The 13,645-nt window shown below is 42.8% G+C and overlaps 1 protein-coding gene across 4 annotated transcripts in view; it reads right to left on the reverse strand.

Annotated features, from left to right (window-relative positions):
- CLPB (ClpB family mitochondrial disaggregase) overlaps window positions 1-13,645 on the reverse strand; it is a 171,006-nt gene that overhangs the window by 110,611 nt on the left and 46,750 nt on the right. For 3 of the 4 annotated variants that reach the window (XM_057747655.1, XM_057747654.1, XM_057747653.1), the window contains exons 4-5: window positions 11,569-11,672; window positions 5,390-5,479 (exon numbers count right to left, since the gene is read on the reverse strand). In XM_057747655.1, coding sequence (XP_057603638.1) covers window positions 5,390-5,479; window positions 11,569-11,672 — 194 coding nt within the window. The remainder of the gene's footprint in view (window positions 1-5,389; window positions 5,480-11,568; window positions 11,673-13,645) is intronic. The other variant, XM_057747656.1, reaches the window with a different exon arrangement.

Here is a 13,645-nt window from a genome sequence, read left to right on the forward strand (position 1 = left end):
CGAGCTAGGGAGAGTTGAGAGAAGTGGAGAATGACTGATAATGGGTATGGGGTTTCTTTAAGGGGTGATGAAAATGTTCTAAAATTGATTGTGGTGACAGTAGCTTGATTGTGGTGACAGTAGCACAGTTCTTGTGAAAATACTACAAACCCCTAAATTATACACTTTAAATGAGTATACTTTATAGCATGTAAATTAAATCTCAATAAAGCTATTATATCAAAAAATATATGTAAACAACTGAGCACATTGCCTGGCATGTAGTAAGGACGCAATAAATGGTAATAAATTTATTATTGTGCCCTTTCCTTTTCTTGATGCCACTCTCACCATGGCCAGAATCACCTCTTACACTAACACTGAAGAATACATCAGGCTCATTGAAGGGAGACCATTTCATACTCATTGGAGGGTCACAGGTGAGTTCTGAAGGCTAATATCCCAGGACTGAGTCTTACATAAATATATAATTCTTGGGGGACTTCCCTGGCAGTCCAGTGGTTAAGACTCTGTGCTTCCACTACAGGGGGTGTGGATTTGATCCCTGGTCAGGGAACTAAGATCACGCATGGCCTGCGGTACAGCCAAAAACTTTTAAAAATTAAAAAATAAAATCATATATATATGTATATATATGTGTGTGTGTGTATATATATATATAAACAACTCTTGGAGTAATAAGAAAATAATGGCCTTCAGGGACTTCCCTAGTGACACAGTGGTTAAGAATCTGCCTGCCAATGCAGGAGACATGGGTTCGAGCCCTGGTCTGGGAAGATCCCACATGCCGTGGAGCAACTAAGCTCGTGCACCACGACTACTGAGCCTGCACTCTAGAGCCCGTGAGCCACGACTACTGAGCCAACGTGCCGCAACTACTGAAGCCTGCACGCCTAGAGCCCGTGCTCCACAAGAGAAGCCACCTCAATGAGAAGCCTGGGCACCGCAATGAAGAGTAGCCCCCACTCACCACAACTAGAGAAAGCGCGTGCACAGCAACAAAGACCCAATGCAGCCAAAAAAATTGAAATACACAAATAATAAAATAAATCTTCAAAAATAAAAAGAGAGAAAAGAAAATAATGGCCTTCATTTAATGAGCACTTACTACGTGCCAGGTACTGCGCAAGGAACTTTACAACTATTTTCCTTGAAAGAATCATACTAGGTTATTATTCTTATATGCTAAATGAAGAAGCTGGCACTTAGAGAGGTTATGTAGCTTGTTTCAGGTCATATCAGTAGTCAATGACTGAGCTAGCCTGTTCAACTCCAAGGCTTTTACTCTCTTCTCTATGTGATATCATGCCTTCACTATTTCTTCCTTTTATTTATGTATGTTTTATCCATTCTTCACAATTCAAGAAGTCTGATTTTCTCTTATCTCCCTTTCCTCTCTGCATTCTAGTACTGTCTAGTCCACATCAAATTAGTTAATATTTTCCCTTACATAGTCTTTTGTGTTCTCAGATTGCTTCATGCACACACTCTTGAGCATCAGAGGTGTTCCATGAATACTTCTTTAGTGAATGGATGTTACGCTTGTCTCTCCAAGCAGAAAACAGGTTCTTGAAGGACACTGTGTCTTATAGATCTCTTTAACCTTCATGTAGAGAACGGTCATCTAGGCAGGCCTATGGCAAAAGGGCTAGACCCCGCTTGAAAATGGTTCTCACAAACACCATGCTCTCTGCCCAAAGACTGGTTTCTCCTTAAGAACAGGACCCTGGCTTGCCTCATTATACCTTATCATAGTGTAGCACGAGAGCTGGCACATAGTAGGAGCTTAGAAAGGTTTGATGAATTAAAAGAGAAGACTGGGCTAGCACTTACTCTATTGGAGACATGTCAAGGGCAGCCTTCCCATAGGGACCCCAAGTCCATCTTCTCTCACTCCAAGAAAGAGAAGGGGGAGAGCAGGAAGGTTGGCCAGGAATCTTAAGACGATAGGTTGTTCACCCTGCCTGTGGGCCTAGACAGTCAGTGTGGCATCCTCTCTGGCCCAGGACCCTCCTCTGACCACAGACCCAGGTAGAGCTTTCCAGAGCCTATGTCTCACCTGCACACCATCAAAATCAAAGAGTGAGGCAAACTCTTAAGACTCTGTTACCATATGTGGAATCTAGAAAAATGGTACCAATCAACCAGTTTTCAAGGCAGACACAGACACACAGATATAGAGAACAAACATATGGATACCAAGTGGGGAAAGTGGTGGGGGGCGGGGGGGGAGGGGGAGGAGGTGTGAATTGGGAGATTGGGATTGCCATATATACATTACTAATAAGAAAAAAAAATCAAATTATACACTTTACATATATGCAGTTTACTGTACGTCAACTGTATCTCAATAAAAGTTCTTAAAGAAAAAAAAAGAATCTGTTACCTGTTCTGTTATCTGTTACTCTGTTATCTACAGACCCATAACATTCCGTCTGAACTTCCACTACTTCCCATCTCTCCTAACTCTCAGAGGAGTAACATGCTCACAGGTATCTAGAGTCCCTTTGATTTGTCCTACAATTACCTTGAGCTCACTTTCTCCCATTCCCCTGCCCCCACCCTGATCCTAACCAAAGCAGTATTCTTTCAGGTCCAGGGATCCTCTGGGCAGGGCTGGCAACAAGAGGAAGGAGCCTGCCCTCTCTGCCTCTCAGCCAGCTATGCTACTTGGTTGGCCAAACTTGGTCCCTCTGTGCTCCCCATCTCTATACCTGCTTGCCTCTCCTCTGCCTTTTCTTCAAGATGTTAAAAACTCGCAATAAAAAACAAATACAAAATGCTGTAATTAATAGCCAATTCCAAGCCAACCCAGCATCTCTACTAATAAACCTCAACACTTGCAAAAAGAACAATAAATTCTGCCCCTCTCTGGCTCTGGAGTGGTCTCTTATATATACTCTGTGTGTGTGTATGTATGTGGGCAAGTGTGTCTACATATATATTTATTTTCCTTTATTTCCCATCCAGGGAGGGGCAGAATAATGAACTGCGTGCGTCAGGGAAGATGAATCTGAGATACTAGGGAGCAGTGCAGTAAAAAGATTAAAGTGTTATTATTGTTGGTTTTTTTTCCCCTATGGTCCATTGTGACAGCTCGACCGTCATCTGTAAAAAATGTCTCAGCGAGAGATAATCATCGGAAACTCAATAAAGCGTCAGGGGGAGCCTCAGCCCCCATCAATCACTGGGTGCCTGGAAAATTTCAGCCCTCTGTCTCCCTTCCTGCTATCCATATAAATGTCTCTAATATATTTTGTGTGGTGTGTGGGACCCATTCCTGATTTGGAACTTTTGATTGAAAAATTTTTATACACAAAATATGTAAATCAGTAAAAAATCGCAAGACTAGTTCTTTGCCACCCACCCCACTTTTTTCTTATTTTTATAAATGCATCGAATTTATTTTTTTTAATAAAACATGTCAACTAGTCTATCACCCTCTCCTAGTCAAATGTATATATAGATTTGGAGGGCTAAAAGGATGGAAACAATTAACCTAACTGGCTGCTACACTTAATCTTGAAGTTGGCCAAAAGGCCTGATGGATAGACTGTGCATTGTCCATCCTAGTGACTCTGTAGTGGCTGACAATGCTGAGAAATGACACATAGAACCAGCGGCACAGAAAGTGTGACAAGGCTCTGACAACGATGAGGAAGAGGCAGGAACATTTTTAAACATAATAACTTGCCCAAACAGCTTTTGGCCTGGCAGATCCCCAAGCCTTCCAAGACTTTGGACAAGTCAGAGGTTTTGAGCTAAGTATGGGGCACATACAGGCTAATATGGTTGCTGGGTTTTCTATGAGGGCAGGAGACAGTTCTGCTGGCATCATCTCTCTGCCTCAGTTTCCTTTAGTGCCTACGTCACCGGGTTGCTGTGAGCACACAGTAAGCGTCAATAAATGTGCCCTACTGCTGTAGCTATCATTATCGTCATCTTACTATCCCTTCCCCCTGCTTCTCTACCCAGGAAGGAATCAGTTCCTGCAGTACCCTCTCCTCTAGGACCTTCAAGGCTACTCTCTGCCTAAAGGATAAACTCCAAGCATCTTGATCTGGCCCCAGCCTACTCTCTTTAAAGCAGCACCTTTACTGCTCGTTACCCTCTAAAATGAATCTTCTGCTATATGGATACTTCACCCTAACAAGTTTACTTGCTGCCCTGAAATATATTTCTTCTGTTTCCCACCTCTGACTATTTTAGACATAACATACCCCTTTCTCTGATCACACCCAATCTGCACTCAGTTGCAGGCCCCTCCATAAAACCTTCTCATACTTTGAGGCTCAAATACCATTTTATTTCCTGATGCTTCAGCCAGAGATTCTCTTCTCTGAGCTCTGACAGTCCTCGTTATCTGCACTTCTGACTGGACCCTTGTCAAACACTGTCTTGGTCATGTCCTCAATCTTTACTGTTACTAATTATCATTCTTGCTAGTACCTTGTATGTGCATGATACCCTGTATTTTCTCAAATATTTCATAAGTACTTCAATTTGATCTTTATAATAAGCCTATGGTGCAGAAAATAGTATTCTCTACAGATGAGAAAATCACGGCTCAGAGAGATTAAGAGAATTGCCCAAGGTCACGCAGTTAGGTGACGGCCAAGCCATTCCTTGGACTCTGAGATAATGTTTAGCTCTTTGCAGATAACAGTTTGCTACCACTGAAAAGCATCTGGAAGGCTGTGGTCAATATTCTGAATGAAGTTTTACAGGAGTATGACGAAGAGTGATGATGATACAAACCAGAAATTTACATTCACAGAATTCCTTCTATGTTCTAGGTTTTAGACTAGGGATAAATATATTACCTCTAACTCTCCCAATAACCTTTATTTTACAAATAAGGAGCTAGAGCCTCTGAGAAGCACAGAAAATTGCTCCAGGTGTCATAGCTATTAAGTGTTCTGTACACCCATAATACCATGGCTTAAGCACACAGATTCTCTAGGAATGAAACTTAAAGTGGCCAAAAAAAGGTCTCGTCCAGGGAGGAGAAGATCCAGATGAGATTTTTTAAAGCAGTTCAAGCACAAGTAGTCTAGATACTTACTCAAAGAGTTGGAGCCTGTTAGAAATGCAAAATATCAGGTCCTACCCCAGACATACTGAATCAGAATCTTAGGAGTTGGGGGGGGAGGGGGGCAGGAATCTGTGTTTTAACAAGCTCTCTAGGTGATTCTTATGTCCTTGGGAGGCTTCTTACTCCCATTTGAGTTGTCTCCAAGGGCACAGATTCTCTCTGTTGTGCCTGGGTAGGGCTGGGCATGCGATGGGTGCTGGGTGTTAACTTATACTGAATAGATGAGCTAGCTAAGACTACTCCTTAGCATGTCCTGGGGAGACAGAGAAATATTATAGAGAGCAGTTCCATTACCGCCAACGGGGACTCCTAGCCATCTCCTGAACTCCAGGGCACTTGTCCACTGGTTTGTGATGTACCAGCTTGCATCGTCCTGTCCCCCATCTAAAGACACAGAGATGGGGAGGTCAGCTGCAGCAGGTCAGGACCTGCAGCCCCTGGAGCTGTGGGAAAAGGGCCACCCGGGCTGGTGGGGTTGGCCTTGGCAGGTTCAGCTGGGCAAGCCAGGCCCTCTACCCCCAGAAGGGCCCTGTGCCAACCCAGCTTCTGCATAACTCATCTTTATTCAGCTGCCACTTGGAGCTGAGAAGAGAAGCTGATTTATAGCCTGCTCTGGCTATGTTTCTGCCGTGTTTTATTGTTTTAATTGTGTATATGAGAGGCGCTCAGAGTGCTTGCTTGCATTTCTGACAGCCCCAGACACCCAATGTTTATAACAGTTACAAGCAGCCAGCGGCATCCCTGACTGGGCGACTTGTTTACTGTTACTACTAATTTATTGCCTCCTCCACCTGAGGATTGGGGCCCACCACCCATCAGCCAGCCACAAGTGGAACTCTCCTAGAGTGGGCATGGGTGGGGCTCAAGGCACTGAGTGGAATGTGGTCAAGATCAGGGAATAAACTGGTGGAGAAGCAGCCGTGATCTCCAAGCTCCCCTCCACGTGTCCCCTCTGTGTGCCTTTGCTCAAGCTGTGTTCCCTGCTTAGAATATCTTTTCTCTTTTCCCCCTCCTCTTCACTCTCCAAAGACCAGCTCAAATCCTACTTCTAAGTATATTACTTGCTCTGACGGTGAGCCTAAAGTTTCTAGAACCTTAGAAATCACATGGCTGACGGAACCTTGGAGGCTATATAATCTAATGACCCTTTATACAGAATCCTTGATGGGCAGACAGCCAACCTCTGTCAATGTCCCTTGAGTGGTGAGTTGCTCTGTACCTCCAAGGCAGGTTTCCTGCCTTACACTGAGCCAAGACCCAACTCCATAGAGAAATTCTTCTTCACGTGCTACTGTGCTTTACATGTGATTATTTCTAGTCATCCAAACGACCCTTTAAGATGGGTATTGTTATCCCTATGTTACAGATGAGGAAACCGAAATTCAAGGACCTTAAGTGACTTGCTTAAGATCACACAGCTGGCGACAGAGCTTAGATGAACCATTACTTCCTGGCACTGAAGGCTGACATTTCTCCAGGATACCATTTTGCCTCTGAAGATGCCATCCTGAGAGCTGGAGAGAATGGACAGAACAGTCAGACCAATGAGGCCAAGCATCCCTGCATCACCTGCACCAGCAGACCTGCTCTCTATCCAGTAACACCAACCTTGACAAGAGTAGAAGATATGTAATGTGCCAGGTGAGCAGGTTTCTTGTTAGAGCAATGCCAAATATCAAACAGGAGAAGCATTTCACTAGGAAAGGGGCAATGGAGAGCAAAGTCTCAGCAAAGAGGTTTCTTTCCTCTCTAGGCTGTGACCATTCTGAGCAGGCAGAACGGATATAGAGCCTCTCTGAGAGAAAAAAAGGCAACTTCTCCAATACCTTTTGGTCTCCTTGCCTGGATCCTCTTTCCTCCCCAGACCTTAAATGCCGGTACCCTGAGTGAAGGACTTGTCCTCCTATCCCTTCCCTTTAACTCCTTTCCTTAGGCAGTTTCAGTCGCATTCCTTGTTTTAACTACCAAGCAAATGCTGCCAGCCTTCTTTGAACTCCAGACCCACTCATTCAACAGTTCACCCAACGCAGAAACTGAGGTGACAGATGAGCGCCCCCTTTTCCGTCAATTCCCACATTCCACTGAATACACAATCTCCTCCTAACATTTTTCTAATATCTATTCTCTCCATTCCCAAATATTTCTGTTAGAAATCCCCAGAAATGAGAAATGGATTTTGAGGGAGAGCATGGCTTCTCATCCAATTCTAAAAGAGGTCCATCATCCCCAAAACATCAAGAATCATTGCTAACCTCTCCTCTCCAATTCATCCCCCCCTTGTCAGAATGGTCCATCTTCAATGCTAATGTAAACTGAGCATTCCTCTACTTAAAATCCTTTAATGGCCTTCAGAAAACACTATGAGCTCCACAGAATTGCCTGATAGGCCCTTCCCGCATAGAACCCTCCCTCTCTGCTCTTACTTCTTGCTGTTCTCAGTACTGTAGCAGGTGATTCTACCAGTTGTCATCTACCCCATGTCTCTGCATGTGTTGTTCCTTCTGCCTGGGAAGTCCATCCCTCTTAGCCCGCCTGGTAGTCTCCAACTCATCCCTTAAGACCCAATTCAAAGTCACTCACATTGTAACACTTCCCAGACACCAGCCTGCCCTCAGGCAGAGGGCATCACCACCTATACCAGTGTTACCTATATCCTATGTACCTTTATCTACCTTTGCATTTATCATTCTGCACTGTGGTGCCTGTTCATAGGTCTGTCTTCTTACTTGATTGGGAGCAGATCATACATATTGAAAGGCTAGATCATATATATTCATTTTCATTTATTTATTCCCAGCATCTGGCAGAATGCCTGATACTCAGTAAGTGCATGCTCAATTATAAATAAACAAAACTAATAAGCAATTACAACCGTAGAGTCCTTTACAATTCACACATTACATACTTTATCTCTTCATCTTCACAATAATACTGATCAGGTAGACAAGGGATATATCACAGGGGGTTTAGGGAGGGCTTGCCAAAGTCACAAACTACAACTCACACTTTCATCCATTACTGAGCACAGGCTGAGCCCCACAGAAATTTAGTGAACCTGATGGGCTTTGGCACTGACTCTATGCTCCAATACTGAAGAACTTTCCTGAGCTTGTGACTTTCCTGTGAATTTGCCTAGAACCACTCTGGACAAGGCGCTTGTACCTCTTCTTCTATTTAACCTCCTCACACATCCCCAAGTCAGGTAGCTTCCCATGAAAAAGTCAGTCCAATCCAAAGGGAAAAAGAACCACAGGATTCTTTTGTTTCTGTCTACTTCATTAGTGAGAACGACCCCGAGCTGGGTACAGTGACTTGCATACAGTGGGCAATCAACAAATACTGGTTGAATGGATGAATGAATGAGGTATCTTTAAATGGAAGAAGGAAAGAAAAATATGTTTAAGAAGGAGCTAAAGGCTTAGGCTGCTAAGAAGAGGTGAACCCTGATTTTAAAGGACTGTCACTCTCCAGGTCCAGAGTCAGAAAGCAGAGCACATGAAGTCAGAGATCAGAGTACATCCACACTGATACACTGGGGAAAATCAGATGAGCTGCCAGAAAACTGCCTGGCAAAGGCAGTCTGGAATTCAAAAAAGAGAAAAAGTTACAGAGACAGTTAGATCTTGCAAGCCACAGAGCAGTGAGTTTATCAATGATTGTTGATAGGATTTATTACTCAAATCTAGAATTTATTTATTTTTAATGGTTCTGAAACACTTAGGTGATTACTGGGCACCAGTATGGGTTTGCTAAGGATAAGACAAAACCATGCCAGAATAACCTAATATCCTTTTGGGCAAGGATTACTGTGCAACAAATTAAGACAAATGTTAAACATGTTTTTGTTTCAGCAATGAATCTGAGAAAATCTCTTAAAACTTTGTGGACAAGATGAAGAAATGGAGGCTAGAAAAGAATGAAGTTTGGTGGGTCTACAATTGTGACTGTTGAGTAAAGCTTCTACACTGTCCTGATCATGAGCTCCAGGGCTCTGTTCTTAATAGAGTCCTTGTAAACATTTTAATCAAAGCACACGAAGTACATGTTGGCAGGGATCTTGTCTGCCTAATTCACCAGTGCCTAGATCACTGCCAGCTAGATAGAAATGTGATCATTTGTATTTTTTTGTATATTTTTAAAATTATTTTTGAATAAATAAATGAATCCACAGAAAGCCTATTCACTAAATTTGAAGATCATATAAAATAAGAAGAGACAGTTAATGTTTTTATCTTTATGTCATGAGATATACTAGCGTGTTTCAATATTTTTGTTGTCTATCTACCTACCTACCTGGAATGTAGGCTGGCTAGCACAAGAGTTAAAAAAAATTCAGAGGAGGCTGACTAAAAAAGGCAAAGAAAGAAAAAGGAGCAAGGGAGGAAGGAAGAAAGGAAAGAAGAGAGGGAGAGAGGAAGGAAAAAAAGGAAATATCTAGAACAGGGCTGGCAAACTACAGCCTATGTGCCAAATCCAGCCTGCTGCCAATTTGTGTAAATAAAGTTTTACAGGAACACATCCATGCACACTCATTTGTGTATTATGTTCTACGCTACTATGGCCAAGCTGAGTAGTCACGACTGAGATCAACTGGCTCACAAAGCTTAAAATGTTCACTATCTGGCACTTTCCAGAAAAAGTTTGCTGACCACTGATATAAAATGTTGAATATAAACATCAACCTGGAAAGCTGAACTATTAGAACACAAAGCTACAAAACTTGAAATGCAGGGGTGGGGACTGGTGTGACAGCAGAGGTTGGACTAGATGGCTTCATAGTTCTGAGATTCTGTGAAATCAAAAATGCTTACTGGACCCTGTTGGGATCCCAAGAGCAGATGAGAAGGCACTCAAATAATCCCTTGCCTTCTTCTTGGCCTTGCCTCTCAGCAAATGCTCCTTCGTGCTTTTTGGTGAGAGCACCTGAACAGAAGACAGAGCTAAGGGTGGCAATGCTGTGTCTGAGTGAGGAGAGGACAGCCTATAAACTGAGTCCCCACACATCAGGCTGCAAATATAGGGCAAGTTTGGTTCTCATGATATTCTCCTATGTTGGAAACAAAGTGAACATAATTCTCCCAGCTCAGTGGGGAATCTAAGGAGGCGTAGATTCAGCTGATGAGGAAAGAAAAGACATATGGGCAGATTAGACTTCAAATAACCACATGAAGGGCCAAGATTTAGAGAACATTCAAAAGAGCAGCAGAGGGCACGCTGCAGCAAAGACCCTGTGGAGGATCTAGTCACAGCAAGGGAGCCTGGTAGCAGAAGCAGGTTCAGAGAGGTGGAGAGGCGGGGGAGGGCAGCTTCACACTTCAGCTAGGTAGCAATGCTCTGATGCTCTCGACACTTCTCTCATGCTGCTGATTTGGGAAACCTTGCTGGGGCAGCAATGACACCTCTCCCCTAAGCTACCACACCCATGTCAGTCTGGCATCCTTGATGACAGCTCTGAGGGTTGAGCACACTCCTTCCCTCCGCTGAACCTCCCCTCAGGTCAATGTTCTGACCCTCAGGCAGGCAGCAAGGCTGTCTGTCCTCCTGGCATGACTGCCAACCCTAAAGCAGCCACTGCTCAGCTGCCCTGCTGCTGGAAAGTGAGGGGAATCTCAGCCTCTGTGAGTGATCCAGGATAATGGGCAGGCAGCGGAGCCAGCCTGGACAAGCAAAGCTCAAACGTAAAATATTCATCTCTGTTTGCAGTCAAAGCAACCTGCCTTCTTCTTAACCCTGCTTTCAAAAAGCTATTTATCAGAGGCAACAATGGACTAACTTGCTCAGGAACCCTCCAATGGACACGTGACCAAGCCCTGGTACAGGTGCACACTGCCTCTTCTCCTCTGGAGAAGTTCAAGCAACCACCCACACAACACCCCAGGGAGGCACTGATGACCAGCCCATTTTACAAGCACAGACATCAAGGCACAGAGAAGGTCCACGCTTTGTCCCGGGTCATTCAGTAAGTTGAGGGGCCAGTCCCAGAGAGAGAATTGTATTTCACATACAGGAGGGGAAAAAACAGTTGAGGGACTTCTGAGGCTGAGGAAACCAGTGAGGCTGCTGTCTAGTTCTGGGGCAGGGCTGGGACAGGGTAAATCTGCAGGAAGTAGAGGAAGAATAAATCCACATTCCACACAGTTGCCTTAATTGTTTTATGGAAACCTGCTCCATTGTCCACTCATCTGAGACTCCACAGGTTTAGGCATGTTTGGGAGAATACCAGTTAAAAGGTTTTTCTACCCCTCCCCCCAGTCATGAAATCAGGCCTTTATTTTACTCCCCAAGACTTGAGGTGACATAAATTATAGAGCCAGAGGGGACTGTGAAGGGCCTTTGGGTTATCCATGAGCTCCCAGAGGATGAGGGACTTGCAGGCTCTCACCCTGAGTTGCTGGTAGAGCTGGCATAGAGCATGGCTGCCTAGAAGTCACAGGGAGGAGAGCTCTCCGAACAGGAGCGTAGCCCACACTTACCTTCTAAAGAGTGGATTCCCTGCTCCTTGGCGGTCTTGTAAACACTGCTGAAATCATCCCCAAGGTTTGGGTCAGCACCAGCTGCAAGCAGGACCTGCACCACACTGGAAGAAATCAAAAACACACAAGTGTCAAAAACAGGAAAGGCCCAGGAAATAAAGACTCAGATTCTGAGGAATGTTTGGGGATTGGATCTGCCTCTGCTCATGTGAGTGGTACAGTGGAGAGAACATGAACTTTACGAGTATCAAAGACAAGGGTAGGAAAGTTGGCTCTGAAACTTTACTGGCTGAGAGGCTCTGGACACGTTATCTAACACTTCTCTAAGGCTCAGTGTCCACAACTTATAAAATATGAAGTGTTTATTCAACAATTACTTATCAAATGCTTCCTACGCTCAAGTCACTGTTCTAGGTGCTAGGGTCCATGCCCTCAGGGAGCTTACAGTTCCTTCTGGGAAGGGCAACAATTTAGCATAAAATTACAGCAAAGTGTGATAAAGGGAAACCAAGGGAGGGGATCAAGAAAGGCCGCCCCAGAGGCTGTGGTATTTAAGGTATTAAAGCTTGGAAGGCTGAGTAGCCAGATCTAGGTTAGTGAAGTGGGAGGACCCAATGCATTTGCAAATCTTGGAGGCAAAAGAGCACGAAACTTCACCCGAACAAAGTAGAACTGGAGTAGAGGATGTAAGGGGAAGAAAAGTGGGAGATGAGGTAAGCCACTGAAGGGCTTAAAGGGGAAGTGACATGACAACACATGCTTCCCCCTCCCCCCTTTGAAAGATATATGTATTTTTAAAAATGCAAATCAGGGAGATTGGGATTGCCATATATATACATTACTAATAAAAAAAAAGATCAAATTGTACACTTCAAATATATGTAGTTTATTGTATGTCAATTATATCTCAATAAAAGTTCTTAAAAAATAAAAATGCAAATCATATTGAAATATAAACTGAAAAATGAAAGTCTTCTCTTACAGCCATCTCCTTAATCTAAATTCTAAGAGTAACCACTATTTATAGTTTGGTGTGTTTCCTTCCAAATCTTTGCTTTTAGAAGAATCACTCCTATAGCTGTGTGAGAATGGACTGGAAGGAGTACGACAAGAGGCAGGAGCCTCCACAAGATAGATCAGGTGAATTTATATAGCACAGAGCACAATGCTTGACACACGAAGTGCTCCATATATGTTAGCTTCCCTTTTATCATGTAATGTTCCTGCTAATACCTTCCTCTTTCTTTTTCCCCTAAAAAAAAAGGTTTGTGTTCACTATAAAAAAATTCAGAAGATACAGCTAATCGAAAAGAAAAAAATGTTTTAGAATACATAACATCTTTCCAGTTTTTTCAATCTATGCACATTTTTACTTACAAAAAATATATAAACTCTCCCTAAACACACACATACCCCTTTCATGTATTAAATATTTGTCTCATATTGTTTTGTTGTTGTTGTTTTTTTCTTTTTTATCACATTATTTTTAATGACTGCACAGTATTCTAGTCTATATTTAGCCAGTCCCCAATTGTAAAACAATTAGATTATTTTTAATATTTCAATAACAATCCCTATTTCCTTTGAATAAATTCCTAAGAGATGAATTTCTAGATCAAAAGTATAAGCATTTTTAAGGCTTTTGATAAATGTTAACTAAATTGCCTTTCAGAAAGATTGTACTGATTTTTATTTTTACTATCAAAGGAAGAAAGTTGAGAGTAACTGTTGTGCCTTCCTTTCACCAAAATAGAGTGTTTTTTCTTTTTCATTATGTGTTAATCTGGACACAGAAAATGGAATCACATTGCTCTTTCAACTTGCATTTCCCTGATTACTAATGAGGTTGGACTTAAAAAAAAAATGTTTAGCAATCAGTTGTGTTTATTTTTTCATGAGTCACAATTATCAATTGTGTTTTTATTTTCATGAATAATGTCCTTTGCCTATTTTTCTCTTAGTATGTTCACCTTTTGCTCACTGGCCTTCAAAACTATTAATGCTTTTAAAGGCATAAATGGCAAGCATTTAAAAAAATTACTCTAGGGAATTCCCTGATGTCCAGTGGTTAGGACTT

Source organism: Hippopotamus amphibius, chromosome 9, assembly GCF_030028045.1.
Source record: "Hippopotamus amphibius kiboko isolate mHipAmp2 chromosome 9, mHipAmp2.hap2, whole genome shotgun sequence".
Classification (NCBI taxonomy): Eukaryota; Metazoa; Chordata; class Mammalia; order Artiodactyla; family Hippopotamidae; genus Hippopotamus; species Hippopotamus amphibius.